At 37.0% G+C, this 20,085-nt stretch overlaps 1 protein-coding gene across 1 annotated transcript; it reads left to right on the top strand.

Annotated features, from left to right (window-relative positions):
* The first annotated feature begins 470 nt into the window (after positions 1-470).
* Positions 471-7,790, top strand: LOC308701446 (uncharacterized protein). The gene is made up of 8 exons (XM_081383749.1): positions 471-1,101; positions 3,919-4,027; positions 4,184-4,305; positions 4,723-4,821; positions 4,932-5,128; positions 5,446-5,509; positions 5,603-5,665; positions 6,450-7,790. Exons 1-8 carry the CDS (start codon positions 874-876, stop codon positions 7,515-7,517), a joined length of 1,950 nt encoding a protein of 649 aa, XP_081239875.1. The 5' UTR covers positions 471-873; the 3' UTR covers positions 7,518-7,790.
* Positions 7,791-20,085: the final 12,295 nt, after the last annotated feature.

Here is a 20,085-nt window from a genome sequence, read left to right as displayed (position 1 = left end):
GACACCTTTCACTTATAGCTACTAAATACTTTAAGATACTTACCAATTTGCTTAATATTCTGACCATAGACGATTTGGACACAGTCAGCAACACTAATAGTCTAGTCTCAGACTAGTGCATGTTTGAGCTGTTTTAAATGAAAGCAATTGCACTTACACATCTTAAACTATGCCAATGCTATTGTTTTGTCTTAAGATTGACATCAGTGATGGATTTTTAAAGGCACATTTTAAAAAGCCACTTAAATGTCCTAATTTAGCTAAGGGCTAATCCTGGCTTAATTTAAGCCCTGTCTGTGAAACCAGGCCTAGAGATGCCACACTAAATGCCATTGCAGAAGAGAACAAAATATGGATAAATATTTTTTTCATATCTTTAATGTTTTTAATATTTAATAAATACCACTTGGGTTGATATTCTGAACGAAACGACATCTACACATAAATATACCAAATATTTTGGAGGATACAACGTGGCCAGTCACCACAGTTTTGGCGCCCTCTGCCGATTATTTCATTGCAGCAGTCTGACCTGAAGAGGCCTTGCGTAAAGATTAAAAATATATTTTTTAACAGTGACGCTAGTAGATATGGTATAGAAAAAGACAAGTAATATTTACTAGTGATAATCAGCTAAAAAGCTGAGATGTACTGCATCTGTCATGATGAGTTAAACTGTTTGATAACAATGAGCGCTACAAGTAGCTTGTGCTGCAGTCTAGTGGCCGTCAAATGGCATTCCATGGACCAACACATGGAGTAACTTTGCTTCTTTCTCCCCGAACTGCAGTTTGAGAGCTTGTTGCATTGTCCTTAAACCAAACCCAGCTTCTTTTTAGCAAGTAAAAAAAACAAAAACAAAGGGCAGCTAATATGAGCTCGAAGAGAGGCAAATGGAAACGTACCAAAAATGCGTACCAAAATCATTCGGATGATTCGCCTTCACTAGAGCGATCAATAATCGATAAACATTCAAACATTGTACCTGCCGGGCGACAGTTAGAGAGGACACCTCCATCCAAAAGTGAAAGAGTCACAACACAATGGCATCTCAGCAAACCAGATGATTCTCCAACATCAGAAAAAGAGCCATGTGGGCAGGTAAACAATCAAACAAACATGCATACACAACGGAAGTATTTAATCAGTAGGCTATTTTAACAAATACAGGTGTGTAAAAATGACTTTAACAATGTGTTAAAAATGCGTTTGCTACTTGAAAATGTAGATATTTTCTTTCGTTTAGCCTTATTACCCTTTTGGCCTGTCCTCACCTCTGTTTCCAACTTCTTGATGCATTAGCAAATAGTGGAAATAGACTGATAGGCCTGATTTCTTTTACTTCTTTTCTTTTTATGACCCCTATGAATATAAGTAATTTTTTAAATTATTGTTTTGTATGGTTTTTGACGTAGCCTAATGATTAAATGACCATGACACTGCAACAGTAGAAATATGATGTGTTTTATATGTATTTTTTTATTATTAATATCTCTGAATATGCATAATTATATATAAAATAATAAAAACAATGCAATATTTACGGTGGCCGAAAGCGCTCTGCAACTGAAAAAAAACAACAACAAAAAAACCCTGCAAATAGAAAAAATACTAGCAAATTAAGAAAACATCTTTATCAGTTTGACAACACGTGTGCTCCAAATACTCAAAACACAACCAAATACAGAAATACGCTGCAAAATACTCACAACGTAACTAAATACAGAAATACAGAAAGGTGCTGTAAATACTCACAACACAACCAAATACAGAAACGCACTGCAAATGCTCACAGTAACGCAACCAAATACAGAAACACACTGCAAATACTCAAAACGCAACCAAATATGGAAACGTGCTGCAAATACTCACTACGCAACATAATATAGAAATGCGCTGCAAATACCCACAACGCAACATAATACAGAAATGTGATGCAAATAGTCACAACCCAACCTAATACAGAAACGCACTACAAATACCCTCAACGCAACATAATACAGAAACGCAATGCAAATAGTCACAAAGCAACCTAATACAGAAACGCGCTGCAAATACTCACAACACAACATAATACAGAAATGCGCTGCAAATACTCACAACCCAACAAAATACAGAAATGTGCTTAACATACAAGGCAACCAAATACATAAATGCACTACAAGTACTCATAAAGCAACCTAATAAAGAAAAGCACTGCAAATAGTCACGACGCAACCTAATACAGAAACGCGCTGCAAATACTCAAAGCAACCAAATACAGAAACGTGTGGCAAATACTCACAACACAACATAATACAGAAATGTGCTGCAAATACTCACAACACAACAAAATACCGAAATGTGCTTAACATACTCACAACGCAACCAAATACAGAAACACACTGCAAATACTCTCAACGCAACCTAATATAGAAACGCGCTGCAAATACTCAATGCAACCAAATACAGAAACGTGTGGCAAATACTCACAACACGACATAATACAGAAATGCGCTGCTAATACTCACAACACAACAAAATACAGAAACGCACTGCAAATAGTCACAACGCATCCAAATGCAGAAACGCGCTACAAATACTCTCAACGCAACATAATACAGAAATGCGCTTCAAATAGTCACGACGCAACCAAATACAGAAACGTGTGGCAAATACTCACAACACAACATAATACAGAAATGCGCTGCAAATACTCACAACACAACAAAATACAGAAATTTGCTTAACATACTCAGAACGCAACCAAATACAGAAACGCACTACAAATAGTGACAACGCAACCTAATACAGAAACGCGCTGCAAATAGTCACAACGCAACCTAATACAGAAACGCGCTGCAAATACTCACAAAGCAATCAAATACAGAAATACACACAACACAACCAAATACAGAAATGCGCTGCAAATTCTCACAATGCAACCAAATACAGAAACACGCTGCAAATACTCACAACACAACCAAATACAGAAATTTATTGTAAATACTCACAACACAACCAAATACAGAAATGCACTGCATATACTCACAACGCAATCAAATACAGAAATATTCAACACAACCAAATACAGAAACACGCTGCAAATACTCACAAAGCAATCAAATACAGAAATACTCACAACGCAATCAAATACAGAAATACTCACAACGCAACCAAATACAGAAATACACACAACACAAACAAAAACGGAAACGCGCTGCAAATACTCACAACACAACCAAATACAGAAACACGCTGCAAATACTCACAAGGCAACCAAATACAGAAATGCACTGTAACTCACAACGCAACCAAATACAGAAATACACACGGTTTTGAGTATTTGCTGCTCGTTTCTGTATTTGGTTGTGTTGTGAGTATTTGCAGCACGTTTCTGTATTATGTTGCGTTGTGAGGATTTCCAGCTCGTTTCTGTATTTGGTTGCGTTGTGAGGATTTGCAGCACATAAAGATGTTTTTTTTTTTATTTGCTTGTGTTTTTCTATTTGCGTGTGTTTTCTTCAGTTGCAGTGCGTTGAGCTTTCCTGGCCATTGGAAATATTGTTATAATTTCAAAGATTAAAAGTACATTTTTTTAGTACATTTTTATTTTTTTTTGTCTAGTTTAATAAATCTACACATTTATTACATGAGAATGAGAAAAGTTTAATGGTTATTAAAACAATATATTTTGTGAATAATATTGTTGAGGTCTGTTTTTTCAAAGTAAAAAAAAAAAAAAATAGAATGATAGCATTCATATTAATAATTATGAAGTAAAAACTAGTATTTTGGCTTTATCTTTAGATTTTTACTTGACATTAAAAATACTTATGTTATCATTTTAGCTTGCGATTAAACTATGCGTTTTATTATTGTTTTAGAATTTTCACATTTTCAAGGATAACATTTCTTAATTAGTTCATTCTTTCCAAGGAAATAACTAAACGCATTTCTTGCAATGGATCAAATGAAGTTCTCCAGCAGCCCAAAGTTAAAGATGAGAGGATGTCCATCAGGAGGTCTAGTTCTACAGCTGCATCAGGTGATTTCATTTGATCACTGGCATAAGAAATCATATTCACTTATCTCTCGGTTTCTAAATTTGTAAGTCGGCCTATTGATATCACACCACATATATTCACTGGTTCTTGTTGAGTATCATATTATTGCTTTAACATTCTCTTTTATGGATATACAGCAATAACTGGGAATGCAGACCCTGAAACCTTCATCCAGGGAATGCAGGGGTACCAGTGGACAGACACAGACCTGGAGTTTATCTATCAAACCAAATTGAAAAAGCAAGTTCAACAGGCACAGGTTAATGAATGCATAATTTCAAAAAAGTAAATTAGAGCACACGAAATACTGCCTGCTATACAATACACGTTATGCAATGCTAAACCATCACAACTGTAGTGAGTGGTTTCATGTTGTAATCAGAAAGAAAATATGGTTATTTACTATGTTTAATCCAATGTTTATGTTTATATATTACTTATTAATTTGCATGTGCACATTTTTACAAATATAATTTGTCACCTGGTATTCTTTGAACATAGAAATGTTGCATACTGTGAACGCAAACTGCATAAATTTGTAGTATGGTATTATGATATTTTGAACATCCTCTCCTATTTTTCCCATTTATGCTTGTACTGATCATCTGAATATTATCATTGTAAGATTTTCATTTTCAAGAATTGAATTGAACCAAGAGAACGATATTGTTTACAGCAAGAGTTAAGCGACATGCAGAAGTCTCTGAAGAACACGAAACAAATGCGGGACATGGCCCTTGCTGCACGTGACAAAATACAAACAGAGCTCTCTAAGGTCTCTTGACACATTTGCCATGCATTTTTCTCTTCAAACGTGCCATTTTAATAATGTGATACCTATGAAACACCTGTCTGATCTCAATACTTGTGGTTCTGGTGTTTCAGGTGCCGTCGTGCGAACGGATACAGCAAATTTCCATGGAAATACTTAAAAGGGACCACAGCTCTAGTCAGTTGGAAGGGCTTGATTTTAAAGCTCTTATTGCTAAACTGAAGGTTGCTGATGTGCATTGTACTACTGCTGAGGAGAAGACAGAGGTCAGCATACTCAAGGCGGTGGTGGAAAAAGCACAAGTAGTGAGGTATTAACCCAACAACTTGTACACAATGGTTTTGGCATTTTCGAATGCTACTTACTTATGCAAAACTCGTTAGCATGATGCTAGGATATTGGCATGCGCTTGCTAACATGTTTTGGATGGTTTTAAGAACGTTGCCCACCCCAAACCCTTCTTGTCTCGTTCAGTCAGTGTATGTCTATGGGATGTTCTTTCCAGTTTTATATTGTTGTCCACCAGGAAACTGTTAGCTCAATTCCTAATTTATCAATTCTACACTTCTCCTCAACAAGCTAAAGCAGATTAGCAGCATTTTAGATTTACATTTATTTTATTTGTAGGGAAAAGGTGGAGCAACTCACAAAGGACATTGAGAAGGACAAGGAGAACATCAACCAAATCAAGGTGATTGCTAGCAAGAGCATGTCCTCATTGTTTGAAATTAGTATGTTTAAAGTGTTAAAAAAAGCACTAGAGATTATCCTTTTTTCTGCAAAGGTAAATGTACGTGCGCTTACATCTGAAATATCTGCGCTGGAATCCAAGATGTCCGGTAAAGAGGTTAGTGGATCACTTTTAACCAATATTTGCTATCGATACTATTAGCACTTTGCAGACATTCAAACAAAATAAGACTTAAAGGGATTGTTCACTCTAAAATTGAAATTAAGTCATCATTTACGGACACTGGTGTTGTTCTAATGTGTTGCCCTAAAAAAGCACACAATTTGTGAGAAACACGACATGAATTAATAATGAATTATTATTATTATTATTATTATTATTATTATTATTATATTATACCCACAGAACACTTGGAATATACAACGTGTCGCATGGGATCATTTTGTGATACTTTTGCCTCTTTTAAAAAAAAGCTTGACATTGGTCGCTATTCACTGCCAGTATATGAACGAGTGTGAGCGGGACATTTATTATTTTCTTCTTTTGTTGTTCATAAAAGAAAGAAGGGCATATATGCCATTAGAACAAGTAAATTATGACTTAATTTAATTTTAATATCCCTGTAAGGACCGTTTACACCAAGGGCAATAACTGTAAAGCTTTAATAATCGTACTAATTCTATTAGTATAGTCAAGACAACACACAAGATTTAACGATAATGACACAGAGGAACAATATCATTGAATCACTTTCAGAACTATTTTTTTAACAATAAAAACATTGGCAGCCATTCAGAATCCACTCGACAAGAGCATTGAAAGCTGCAGACAACAAATCTGGAGCGCCGCTTATAATAAACTTTATCGTTCTTGGTGTGACCGGGCCTTAATTTGTTGCTACAAATTTATAGTCAATGACAAATACTTTTGGCTCGCATAGGAGGCACTTCAGTCAACTAAACCACGGCAAAAAGTCCACAGAGGCCCTAAAGCCTCCGCTGCTCCGTCTGCCCCTAAACCCATGAAAACCCCTGCAGTCCAAAAACCCTCCAAATCTCCTGCTGCTCCTTCTACTCCAGAACTCTCCAAACATCCTGCTGCTCCTTCTACTCCAAAACTCTCTAAACCTCCTTCTGCAGCTTCTACTCCAAAACTCTCCAAAGATCCTGCTGCTCCTTCTACTCCAAAACTCTCCAAAGATCCTGCTGCTCCTTCTACTCCAAAACTCTCCAAAGATCCTGCTGCTCCTTCTACTCCAAAACTCTCCAAAGATCCTGCTGCTCCTTCTACTCCAAAACTCTCCAAACATCCTGCTGCTCCTTCTACTCCAAAACTCTCCAAAGATCCTGCTGCTCCTTCTACTCCAAAATTCTCCAAACATCCTACTGCTTCTTCTACTCCAAAACCTTCCAAAAATCCCACTGTTCCTTCTGCTCTAAAAACCTTCAAACATCCCTCTCCTACTTCTGCTCCAGAACCCTCCAAAAATCCCACTGTTCCTTCTGCTCTAAAAACCTTCAAACATCCCGCTCCTACTTCTGCTCCAGAACCCTCCAAACATCCTACTGCTCCTTCTGCTCCAAAACCTTCAAAAAATCCCGCTCCTACTTCTGCTCCAAAACCCTCCAAACCTCCTGCTGCTTCTGCTCCAGAACCCTCCAAACATCCTGCTGCTTCTTCTGCTCTAAAAACCTTCAAACATCCCGCTCCTACTTCTGCTCCAGAACCCTCCAAACATCCTACTGCTCCTTCTGCTCCAAAACCTTCCAAACCTCCTGCTGCTGCTTCTGCTCCAGAACCCTCCAAACATCCTGCTGCTTCTTCTGCTCTAAAAACCTTCAAACATCCCGCTCCTACTTCTGCTCCAGAACCCTCCAAACCTCGTGCCACCCTAAAGGCACAGACTGCCTCCAAACCCTCCAAAACCACCACTGGCTCAAAGACCCCGGAGGCTGATGTTGTTGGCCTCCGCCGCTCTAGAAGAATCGCTGCTAAGAAAGAAAAGTGAAGAATTTGCTCAGAAATGCTCTATATGAGTAAAGTTCACCTCAGGAAGTCTTCTTCAAGTGTTCTTACTCTCATTTATTACAAGCCTTGTTTTACTCTGCAATGACTTAGTTTAGACTTTTAGACCTAGAGAAAATATTGTGGTGCCCTCTAGTGGATATTTAGAGTTTAGAGTTTATGGACACTCAATGGTGGTTATTCACATTATCAGATGTACTTCTGTCAGAATTTACTTCACAGTTTAATGAAATTACATTAAAATGTCTTGAACATGAATGTGTTTTCTGTTCTTTTCTCCACGTTAAGAGTGTTTTCTTTGACGATGAATAAAAGTTTTTCAGACGTCTGGGTTATGTGTTGTAGAAAGCCCTGGCTTCTTCAGAAAGTCTGAGAAGTTCAGAGTGGTCAAGTTTTGGAACATGGGTGCTTGAACTGGATTTTCCAGCAGGTGGCCTGCTTCTATCTACAAACTGTTTGTTTTAGCTATGTAGACCTTTGACCAGATTCTGCTCCTGGAGAGCCGCTGTCCTGCAATGTTTAGCTCTAACCTCAATTAAACACACACAAACCAATTAATCAAGGTCTTGTCAGGAATACTAGAAATTTCCAGATGTGTGTTGAGGCAAGTTGGAGCTAAACTCTGCAGGACATTGGCCCTTTAGGACCGTCTTTAGACACCCCTGCCTTAGACAAATACTTTTTCATAAGATCTGGACTAACTCATTTGTTTGTGGTGCTTTCCTTTGCAAAAACTCACTACCACAAATAACTAGCATGTTCTGGTGGCTGTGAGGACATTGCTGTGCAATTGCTGAAATGTTTTTGTTGGTTGTTAGCATGTTGCTATTTTCCTGTGGCGTTTTGGGCTCTTTCTAAGCTGTTTAAGACTGTTGCTGTGTAGTTGCCATTGCATTGCTCTGTGATTTAATAACATGTTCTATGTTAGTAGTTGTTAGCGCATTGCTATTTGGTTGCTTCTGCATTCCGTGTGGATTCTTGGACCTTGTTAGATGGTTGTTAGTGTATTTATTAGTGGTTGCTAGTGTGTTCTGGCTGGATTTTAGGGTGTTCTGAGTAGTTGTCAGTGCAATGCTAATTTACCTACCAAGTCCTTAGCGTGCTATATGAGACTGTTTTCATCTATATTGATCATTAGCTTTGTATTACTACAAGTCACACTTAAGAGCCATTCACACCTAGAATGATAACTAGCGTTCACACCAATGGACAATTTTGTTTATTATGTCCGGTTTCAATTTTGTCGTCTGATGCTTTAAATGCTTAATGGCTGTAAATTTTTTTTATCATTCATCAGCTGGAAAAAAATCTTTCTGAAAGTGATTTCAGCGTTATTGTTCCTCTGAGTTGTTATCATTATAGTTGTGGTGTGGACTTCCCTATTCCACTCATTGAATTAGAATGACAATTAAAAATTTTAAGTTATGACAGAACGTTCTCCTAATTATATGTATTTGGTTCCTGTTTGATTATTTTTTGGGGGGAATATTTTAATGTTCTGGAACATTCTTTTTAGATTTTATTCTTTGCTACCATAAAATAATGTTCCCAGAACGTTGCAAGGAGGTTATTTTTAAATAACCAAAAAAAATCTTATACAGAATGTTCCCTAATGGTAATTTTTAGGTTATTATTTTGTAACCATGTAATAACGTTCCCATTATCATCTTTAGTGTGAATGGCTCCTTCACAACTCATAAAGTTAGTTTTGATTGAATGTTGTTGGAGATGATATAATGTTGATTATTTTGTGGTGATTTTTACCTCATTATAATGTTCAGACTGGAATTGTCCACATACATAAATGGTTGGAACATTGAAGGACTGTAGAGGAAACACATTAACGCTTTGCTGACTCAATCAGAGTCACCCGTTATTGTTGGCTTAGAAAAAGTGGATGAGAGACCGAGAGAGAGTCCAAATGTGGTTAACATATCATACGGCAGGGAACAACTTCCACAGGGCTTACATCAACAGATTTCTGCTGGATCAGTTAAAATCGGCGTTGAAGGCGGGTACACTTTCAAAACAGTTGATTTTGGAAATTTTGTTTAAGTTTTCTCAACGCTAATGTCTTCCAGACACTAAATGGTTTCAGACTGTACTTCATCATCAGCATTTCAGAGAAAATGAAAGTTTGTATCTCACTAGCTTTGCTAACCACTTTCATAACATAAATATAAGGGCTTTCGATCAATTAAACATTTGAATGCAGACATTGAGGGAAGGAAGTTCCCCCCAATAATTAGAAATGACCACACTAAACAATATTTTATATTCTTGATACTGCTACAAGAAGTTTTAAAAGTTGCATTTTTAGGTTGCTCTGCCTCAGTTTGCTAACAGCGCTTGTCAATGTCAAAATGGTTGTGATGGCTAATCAGATCAAAGGAGGCAGGCTGCTGCTGCAAAAACCATCCAAACCTCCTGCTGCTGCTTCTACTCCAAAACCCTCCAAAGATCCTTCTGCTTCTTCTACTCCAGAACCATCCAAACATCCCGCTGCTTCTTCTACTCCAGAACCATCCAAACATTCTGCTGCTCCTTCTACCCCCAAAACAAAACCTTTGGTCCCCCCAATGTTCAAGACATGGTAACATCCTTTTTTAATGAAATCGATTACTTATTTTCCATTTTTGGAGCTTGACACCAAAAGGTCACCATTCACTTTCATCAAGGAAAAGGGGAACGTGAACTTTCTGCTAAATATATTCTTTGTTTTTCATTGAAAACAAAGTCATTCAGGTTAGGAATGACATGAGGGTAAGTAATTGGTGATACTATTTTATATTTTTGGATGTACTGTGCCTTTAAGAGGTTAGAATGGGAAGTTAGATTTTTTCCAGGCTTTTACAGACAGACATTGGACAGTCTTCGCATGATATACCAAAATAGGATGCTTAAATATTTGAGTGAAAGATGCCTGCAAAAAAAATGCCCAGCTGTACCAACAAGCTGTTTCCTGTGTCCAGACCCATCAAAGGCCTTTATGGAGAGGCAGAACAGAGGGAACATTAAATCATAGTCACTGCAAGGTGTCCTTCTGGCCAGTGTCTCAATCTAAGGCAAACTCAAATGTCACTGGTGACCTCATGGTTAAGATGGAAAGATTTCTTTCTCTTTGCTTTCACGAGTGCAGCCATCTGCTGTTCGCTCTCTGATTTCATCAGTGGAACATTGAGACAGACCCGGTTAAAAGGTGAATTCCTGGTCTTTGCATGTGTCGAGTGTAGCCAGGCTTTATGACAGGTCTTGAGGGTCAGTCTGGGCTTTACGTTATAAAATAAAGCTCTCCATAATAATCAACCATAAAATAAATTCACTGCTTGTCCATCAGAATTTTACATTCCTACAAGAAATATGTTGTACAAGTTCAGTGGTCTTTTGTCGGTATTGCATTAGCCTATTTAATTCACTTTAACTATTGCACGCACTCCCTCCCTTTTTTCTTTTTTGTTTTTGTGCGAAACTGAATCAAATTTGTATGTAGTGCGAACAAGGCCTTACTGTGCCAATGACTCTGTCAAATACATCAACCGTAAGTTTCAGGATGAATCCTGTTTACCTTACACATTCTGGTGCAAGGAATCGTGGGAAACATAGGACTCACCAATTGCTCCAGAATTATGCCGTCCTTCATTACTTTGGTCAGATGGGTTTCACATTATCCCTTTTCTGAACCTGAGGAATATTTGACCAAACAAATATGTTCTTGAAACATGGCCAGTATTGGACTCCATGAGTTGAAGGACCTTGTGTTTGCTTTTTATTCTTGTAATTTTAGTTCTCTTGTCAGTTGAATCTGGAACATATATAGTTCATTGACAAAGATAAATAAATGGAGGAATCATGTGATTGCGAACAACCACCTTCTTTCATATCTTTAACGGTCTTTTTTGGTCTGCAATAGTACTTCATTTATGAGGCCGAGCTAGTTCAGGGTGCTGTTAGCATGCTAGGTCCTCATGAAAGCCTATTATTACGATGATAAATGCATTGAGCTGGAAGCCACATGTGTTGGTGTAAGAGATTAGCTTCTGTTTTCCTAGTATTAGCGGTGAGTCCTCAGACAAGGTCAGCACAGGAGATTGCAGGCCCACAGAAAGCCAGCTGTCCTCCTAGTCCGATGGATACCACCGATCTCATTTAAAATCCATTGCGCCATTAAAACTAACTCCTGTATTATGAGACGACTAGCTCAGGGTCAGTCCTTGATTAATCAGCCACGAACTGTGATTTACTTCCAGCCCAAATAAAGCATGTTCCTTTGTTTTGGCTAGTAAGACTGATAGGTGCTTGTATTAGAACAACCCCAGCTTCTTTGATCTCATACACTGATCCTTTAATTGTAGTCATTGTGCTCAAGGATTTCAAATTGACATGTTAAGGAATCCAAAACACACCTTTTCACTGAACCACACTGTGTGCACTTCCCATTGCAGCCACTAGAGGTCAGTGTGGTGCCAGAAGGGGCTTGTGTAAACTTTTGATAATTCAGCCAAGGTTTGGCTTGTTAGCATGGCCTTAGCATCAGCAATGAAAGCATTTTACAGAATCCATGTATTTTGATTAAGCAATTTTAGAAGTTAAAATTGCTAAAATTGTTACAATTGAAGTAGAAGTTTAAAATTGCTTTAGAAGCAATTTTATACCCGTGTGCAATTTGTTTTTAGAGGCCTCTAAAAATGTGAAATAGACATTTTTCCTTGTTTCGTGCATACATACATTTGTGATTGTTTCTGAATTAGGGCTGAATTCAGAATTAACAGTGTTGGGAAAAATTACTTTGAAAAGTAATGTTACAATATTGCATTACTCCCTGAAAATGTAACTAATTGTGTTACTTAGTTACTTTTTATTTAAAGCAATGTACGGTTACTTTTGCTTTACTTTTTCTCACCTGGGCTGGGCTTAGGGGTGTGCCATATCATACCGTCCACGATAATACCGGTATAAATTTTTACATGATAAAAAAGTGTCATATCGCGATATCACTGATATGGCGCATTACGTTCCCTATAGCACGCACAACAACAACACCTGTCTGAGCGCGAGAGCAGCAAGTCAGCCTCCAATGAGGATTTAGTACCTAAAAAGGAGCTACTTCAAAAGTATTTTAATAATTCCTGCAGGTCTACCACTTATAATGCGGGAAATTCCCCCGTAAACACTGATTTTACCAACCGCGTGAGTGTTAAGCGGTGCCGCGTCTCCTCTCTCTCGCTCTCAAAATGGGTTGCACAAGTCAAGCCTCAATACCACACTCTTGTGTAGCAGTCAGGACATGACGGAATCTTTTGTCACTTGCATCGTAACTAAAGTTTATCATTTTCACTTCTTTTTAAGTCTCATCAGTTTAAACATTTGCGATTTTAAACTACTCTCGCGCGCTCTCTGAGAGATGTTTACTCTGCGTGCATACATACAGTAAAGCCGTCTCACAAACAGCTCGCGAGTAACAAAAGTTATTTTTCGCGGATTATATCGCTTTAACAGGGGAAAAAACAGGCAAAATTGTGTAAAAATTCCGATCATGGTTAGTGTATTCGTAAACAGTCGGTTATGTCTGAAATATCCATAAAACGCGCGTGACAGTGTGACCGACAGTATAACAGTAATGGATCCGGGCACTAGCTCTAAAAGTGACAGCAGCCATATGTGTCTGTCATTAATGTTGTCGTCAAAACAACAAAAGATAGCTCTCATTGTAAGGAATCAGAATTAATAGCCTATGTATTTAATTTAGTCAGTACTCAGGACTAGTGTTATTTTACATTTGATTACCTTATTCAGTTTCTGTAGTATTTCTGAATAGTGTTAGACGGACCAACTCAAAAATCTTTATTTGTATCTTCATTATTTTGTATATATTTTTTGCTACTTTTTTCAATTTAATTCAAAGATTGAAATCAAGCTTCCTTGTGTTGTGTAAACTCTTAAAAACAAAATTACCCAATTGTAAAAACACAATGAGTGAGCAAACATTTTGGTGAGATAAATGTAATAATAAAAAAAAAGCCTACATTTTTTTTATATCGTCATAAATATCATTATCGCAAATATTCTTGAAATATCGTGATATAATTTTGAGGCTATATCGCCCACCCCTAGCTGGGCTTGTTTGTTTGTTTGTTTTTTAATAAGAAAGAAAAGTTCAATAGGCCCCCTGTGGTGAAAATCAAGCTTTTAATGTTGTTTATATGTGGTGTTTTTAATGTGCTTTAAGACAAACCATTCATATGCAAATTCATAAGTCGACACCATTGCTGAGTATTTTGTCTTTAAAACTGCAGTGAACCAAAGACCGTCTCAAAAACAAGGTTTGAAATCGCTGGTGTTTCTGACCAGGGGTAACAAACTACCTTGTAACCAATCATGTCAATGTGTGATCGTCAACGAGTGGATCTCAGAGCTGGAGTGAGTGAGTGGAGGCAGGACTAATTTACATATTCATAGAACCGCGTATACTAAATGAGGCAAGGGTGTAGAGTTACATTCAAGCTATTTTAAGGACTGAAGATTTTTTTTTGCAAGGAAAAAATGTTTAAATATGTAATTTTGGTGATCAAAGAAGAGTTTTAAGTGATACAATTATTGACTAGGAAGAAGCTCCAGGCTGAAATAAATGCAAATTCACGCCTGAACAGTAGAGGGCGCATCTCAAACAAACCTTTCAGCTGTGCTGCCATTCTGGACTACAGAAGAATAAGATGCAGGGGAAGAAAGTTCAACACACTTCAGCAATAAAAACAAACACAAATGTGATGTTTAACCTAAGTAATTTTTGCTTATTCTTTGTATGGCTGAATTGGATCATGTAAGGTCTGCATCAAATACATTGTTTAATAAAAGGAGATTAAATGCATAAAGTATATTTGAGTTTAGATATTTAATTATTGCAGGTTTGTGTAATATTCTGAGTTAGTATTTTATTGTTTTAATTAATTTTGAGCAATATGAATCTGGTTTTGTGCATGTGAGATGAGTAAATGCCTGCTCACATTTAGTCAAGAACTACAAAAACATCATGTTCACACACTTGCGCAAACAACGTCTCTGCACTTACTCACGATTTCTCTCAACATGGGGACAAGGGAGCTGTCAGTCAATACATAGGAAAACAAAGTAACTTGAGTCACTTATTTGAAACTCCATCTCTGATATTTTGTTGTAAATTTAAAAGTAATGCATTACTAGTTACTTGAAAAAAGTAATCTTGTTATGTAACTCGCAATTCTTGTACTGCATTACCACAACACTGCATATTACTCTGACTTTTCATGCCATATCAATGGGTTTTTGGTTAAATGCTTTTATTTGTCTTGAAACAGGCAGTTGTTAACAATTTCTAACTTGTAGATTTTAAACAAAGATCAAAAGAGTTGTTGGAAGATGCTACTGTGGTGTAGTTTATTTATAACCTTTAGCTTTTTATTTCTGGCGAATGTACTGTATTTAGGCTTCAAAATTCATAAAAGTTGCGCTCATTTGTGAAGATTTTCTACAGAAATCCTAAAAGACAAAATCTTTTTGGCTTTCTGTTGAGGGAACAAGGAACTAAACAAAAACTGAGCGCTTAGTAGTGTGTGTGTTTTGATTCATCCCACTTAAATCTTTTGAATCCTCTAAAAATATTAGTTCAGATTCATTCACTGATTCTGATTCATTCAGAAATATTTTATGCCAGCAGGGGTGACAAAAGTGAATGTTTTTGAGTCTTATGAGTGACTCACTGAATCATTCTCAACTGATTTGAACAAAGTTGACTAAAACAATTTGTACAAGTTTACTAAAAACTCAAGAAAGAGTGTTATGCATCATAAATGCTTTCCATGCAAAGGACACCAAAGCAGATTTATACATTTTTCCCTCCATTTTGTTTGGTTTGGTTGACAGTAGATCCTTGACTTGTTCATTTATGAGACTAAATAAAAAATAAATAAATCACCGTCATTTTTAAAGTTGCAATGCTTTAATAGAGACTGTCATTTTAGACCAGTCATTCCACCGCACAAAGCCTGCCCGTCTCCTCATGTAATGTTTGTTGTTTGGGTTTGGAGATGATCTATAGTCATCTCCTGAGGCCAAGAAAAATCTCATAAAAGTGTATTAGAGGGATGAAGGGGCTTAACTTTTGAATGTGGCGGCGGTCGCGTGAAGTCTGGCCAGGCGGTGTGAAGCATGCATAGCTGGTTCTACAAGTAAGGGAAGTGTGAAACCAGGCGTTCAGATGGCCCTGCCAACCCTGAAACAATCCCAAAAATGAAAGCCCTGGTTCTGAGAGACTGTCTGACAGGGTTATTTGATGGTCTTCTAAAGTATCCCCCAAAATCTAAGCAATATCTCCCTGGAACTGATTATTTTAGTCTAGCCAAACACACTGCGGGTGTTACATTCAGACTACATTAAAGGAGTAGTTCACCCAAAAATGAAAGCTATTTGGACTCACCCTCTGAATTTACTCACTCTCATGTCGTTCAAAACTGTTGAATAGCATCATGAAAGTGGTCCATACAACTTTTGAGCCGAAGTCATACGATAGATTTGAGTGAGGAACAGTCATAAATCACTGATTTTTATTCGTGAAGGAATCCTTTTGTGAACTAGTTCAACAGATTCACTGAAAAGATCCAGAATCATTTGTTCACAAATCAATCATTGCTACTCTCATTAACTTTTATGAACATACTACAAACAGCTAAAGCGGATGTCAAGATTTTCCTCAGATATTTGTATTACTTTAAAGCCTGGTTTCACAGACAGGGCTTTGATTAAGCCAGGATTAGACCTTAGTTTAATTAGGACATTTAAGAAGCTTTTATAAATGTGCCTTAGAAAAAAACATGACTGATGTGTATCTTGAGACAAAACAAAACAAAACTGAGACTAGACTTATGCTTAAGTCTTAATTTTTTTTTATTTTTTTTTAGAGTCCCCAGTCCCCATACACATTCATTACAGTGAACTGTTGAAATTCTTCAGAAAATCCTACTTTGTGTTCCACTGATGAAGCAAAAGTCATACAGGTTTGGAACAACATGAGGGTGAGTATAATCACATCATTTACATTTTTTGGTGAACTGTCCCTTTAAATCCACGCTAGTCCTCCAGCAGCATTGAAAACATTCTTCTGCTAGTTGCACATGCGTGAGTTTTATTTTCGCTTTAAATCAGAATAGGCATTTATAGTGGAGATAGTAAGCCTGCAGGACATTTATTACTCCAATATTCATATGACAGGAAACACACTGATACGTCAACAAAAAGATCTACTTTTCTCAAGATAAGCTCATATTAATGTCTGTTTTAATGCTGAATGAGTTACGGAGCTAGCACACCGGCTAGCACATTTATTATGACATGCTCCATAGAGAACGTGCAATAATGTTTATATTACTCTCTATAGCAAATTATAAATGTAATTTATACTATTTATTAAACGCACAGTATCACATAAAAATATGGTAAAACAATTTTAAGTGATATAATTATACTCTTAAAGGAACAGTACACCCATAAATTGAAATAATTTACTCGCCTTAGTTTTGTTCCAACTCCATATTTCCTTGCATTCCGTTTGTTCCTCACACCGTATGGCTTCCGAAGACTTGTAAAATTGCACACAAGTCATATAAACTACTTGCATGGCACTTTTCTGCAGTATGAATCACCATTCACTTTCTTTGTATGGAAAAGAGCAGTACGGATGTTCTCCCTAACTTTGTGTTTCATGGATTAAGGAAAACAATACAGGTTTGGAACAACCTGAGGGTGAGTAAATGATGATAAAACAGACATTTTGGTGAATTATCCCTTTAAATTCTAAATAAATCATGTTTATCTATGCTTTTCAATTGGCTTGGTTGCATATAAGGCCTAAACGCGAGGCAGCAGGAAAGGCCTGAAGTCATTTGTTTTACTACTCCATGAGGAATGCTTTCAGGAAGAAAGTGGTTTCAGGAGGAAGGGGGAAACAGGAGTGTTGAACGAAGTCTCAAATGTGCACTGGCAACAATTTGTAGGGAAGGCAGTAGAATAAAGCACATGAGACTAAACATTTGGACAGTGTCTAAGTACACACTCTGTTCAGGATAGGAAGAGGGTGATGGGGGTCACTGGTCCAGCTGAGAAACTCTGAAACCTTGCATTCTTCAAATCCTCAGCCTGGAAATTCATGAGGTGCGCTTTGTTGCGTTGTGGATTATTTGCTTCCCAGTTACTCTGGAAAAATCTATTGTAACATACCAGGCACTGAAACCCGCTATCAGACTAAACATGTGAACATTTGGCCTTTCAGAGATACACAAACCAGTTTGTTCCTAAATGGCTATTGGATCTTGAACACTCAATAAGCATCAACTGGAAACCCTGCTATCTTTGCCATGAGTATCAGATGTAAACTGAGAGGTTGCTGTGGTTGTGTCCTTTTGGATGACGCTTCACTAGTGGTCTTGAGATGAGATCCCATGATGCACTGGGTTACGGATATCTAAAGAACTAGTAGTTTTCCTTTTTCTGCTTGAACTCTTTCAAGCTGGAGCAGCTATTAGGAAAATAAGGGGGTGTCTAGACAATACCGTTTTCAATTAAAAATGGAAAACTTTTTCTGCGTTTTGGCCGTTCGTTTACACGGCAGTGGTGTTTTGGAGGCCTGAAAATGCAAACTTTTGAAAACTGGTTTCAAAGTGCAAATTTTTTTTAAAAAACAATTCCATTATCGTATCCATGTAAATGACAAAATCGTGAATTTGTGAAAATAGTGATGTTATGCACATGCGTATTACATGTTTAGTCTATAGGTGCTTAGTGTCTTTACAAAGTGGCATCGCCAACTACTGGCCTGGCATGAATAATACAGTTTTTCAGAATAAACATAGAACAAAACGTATTTAGTCGTTTTCTCGGATCCGTGTGAAAATTCTTTTCATTTTTATTACATCGTTGTCTTGTAAACACTCCCCTTAAGTTTTTAGCTGGCTCTTATTCGTCCCAATAGGACCTGTGGTTTTACATGTTAAACTAACACCTGTTGGCCTGGATGTACAGTATGAATTTCATTCACCAATTACTGCCTACACACTTTTTTTTCTTCTTTTTTTTTTTACACATCATTTTTATTGTTTATATAAGCGGTCAAGCATCTGTAGCCCACTATTGTATCTTCTGGTTTTCTTATTTTATTATTATATGGCACCCCTATGAACCGTGCATAGGAAAATTATGAAATTTGGTGCCCTGATTGTGGCTTTCCTGAATAGTAACCTGACCAAATTTGGGGTTTCCAGGACCAACTCTATAGCGCCACCACCAGTTATAAATTAAATCTCTGTTATAACTTTTGAACCCTTTGTCTTAGAAACTATTCTAACAATTCTAATTTTGGTAACACTTTATTTTGATGCTCCCCAACAGACATCCTACTGACTAAAGTAACTTTGCAACTACATGTCAGCTTGTTTTACTAACCAGAACCCTAAGGACACCAAACACTCTACTAACAGTCTATTATAGTTTACTTATACTTTAATGAAAGTAAGTTGACTTGGAGTTGCAAAAGTTATTTATAGTTAGTAGAATGTCTAAAGTGGACCATCAAAATAAAGTGTAGCACTAATTTCACATTCAATCAATACAGTGGTTGACAATGTGCTGTGTTTAGGTTTTATTTTTTTCACTACTACTTCAAATTTTGATCTTCCCAAAATTGGCTCAGATGATCACTGGACCAAGCCACACTGAAATGACCAAACAAAATATCTATGTTCAAAAAAGTTATGATGTTTGATGTATGAACTTCCCAATGTTGACCAAAAATTGGATGCAAAATTGGAGAGTGTATCTCAAAAATACTTTGATCTATTGAAACAAAAGTAGGTATGATATGATTCATTATCACTATGAGTGTACGTGCAAATTTGGGAACAGTGTATGTTCATTATGTTTATTATTATGTTTGTTAAAACACTGTATGTTTATTATTAGGGGTCCAAGCACCGAAGGTCTTGAAACAAAATTACTTTTTTCATTGAATCCTTGAGTCAGGCCCTACAAAATGTACTGTGTATCTTCGATTTCATTTCAGTTTATAAAACTTTTCCACCATTTGGATTTTTTTCTAACTTTTTAAAACTTCTCATAGGCCGTTGGTCCAATCTTCACCAAAATAGTTACACAGCAGCAAGGGATGGTGATGAAATTTTGATTTGTTGAAGTGCTGTAAAGTTATTATTGAATTAAGCAGCGTGGCATCATTAGTTTTTCTCAAATTTACCTATATCTCCTGACAGCAATGTCCAACCTTAACGAAACGTAATACACACAGACCACAGGGCATTATGAGGACACACACCAAGTTATATCAAAATTGCTCCTATAGGGGGCACTACAAGCTGACAATCCTTTATAATGCCATAACCATATAATCTGTGAAGTTGAAAATTGGTGTGCATCTTACCTGGTGGACGTATTAACATGTCTTTAAATAAGACTCAGATACTTACAGAAACATGGCCACCAACCATAGTAACTTGGCCAGTTGCATGTCAATGTGA

This window comes from Scardinius erythrophthalmus (genome assembly GCF_964197995.2).
Source record: "Scardinius erythrophthalmus genome assembly, chromosome: 14".
NCBI lineage: Eukaryota > Metazoa > Chordata > Actinopteri > Cypriniformes > Leuciscidae > Scardinius > Scardinius erythrophthalmus.
This window is presented reverse-complemented; position numbering and strand designations above follow the sequence as displayed.

Excerpts from the sequence above, each read along its gene's own strand:
- LOC308701446 (XM_081383749.1), top strand. The coding sequence starts at position 874 with ATGAGCTCGAAGAGAGGCAAATGGAAACGTACCAAAAATGCGTACCAA. Across the intron at positions 4,028-4,183 it reads TAGTTCTACAGCTGCATCAG|CAATAACTGGGAATGCAGAC; the intron begins GTGATTTCATTT and ends ATGGATATACAG. Across the intron at positions 4,822-4,931 it reads TACAAACAGAGCTCTCTAAG|GTGCCGTCGTGCGAACGGAT; the intron begins GTCTCTTGACAC and ends CTGGTGTTTCAG.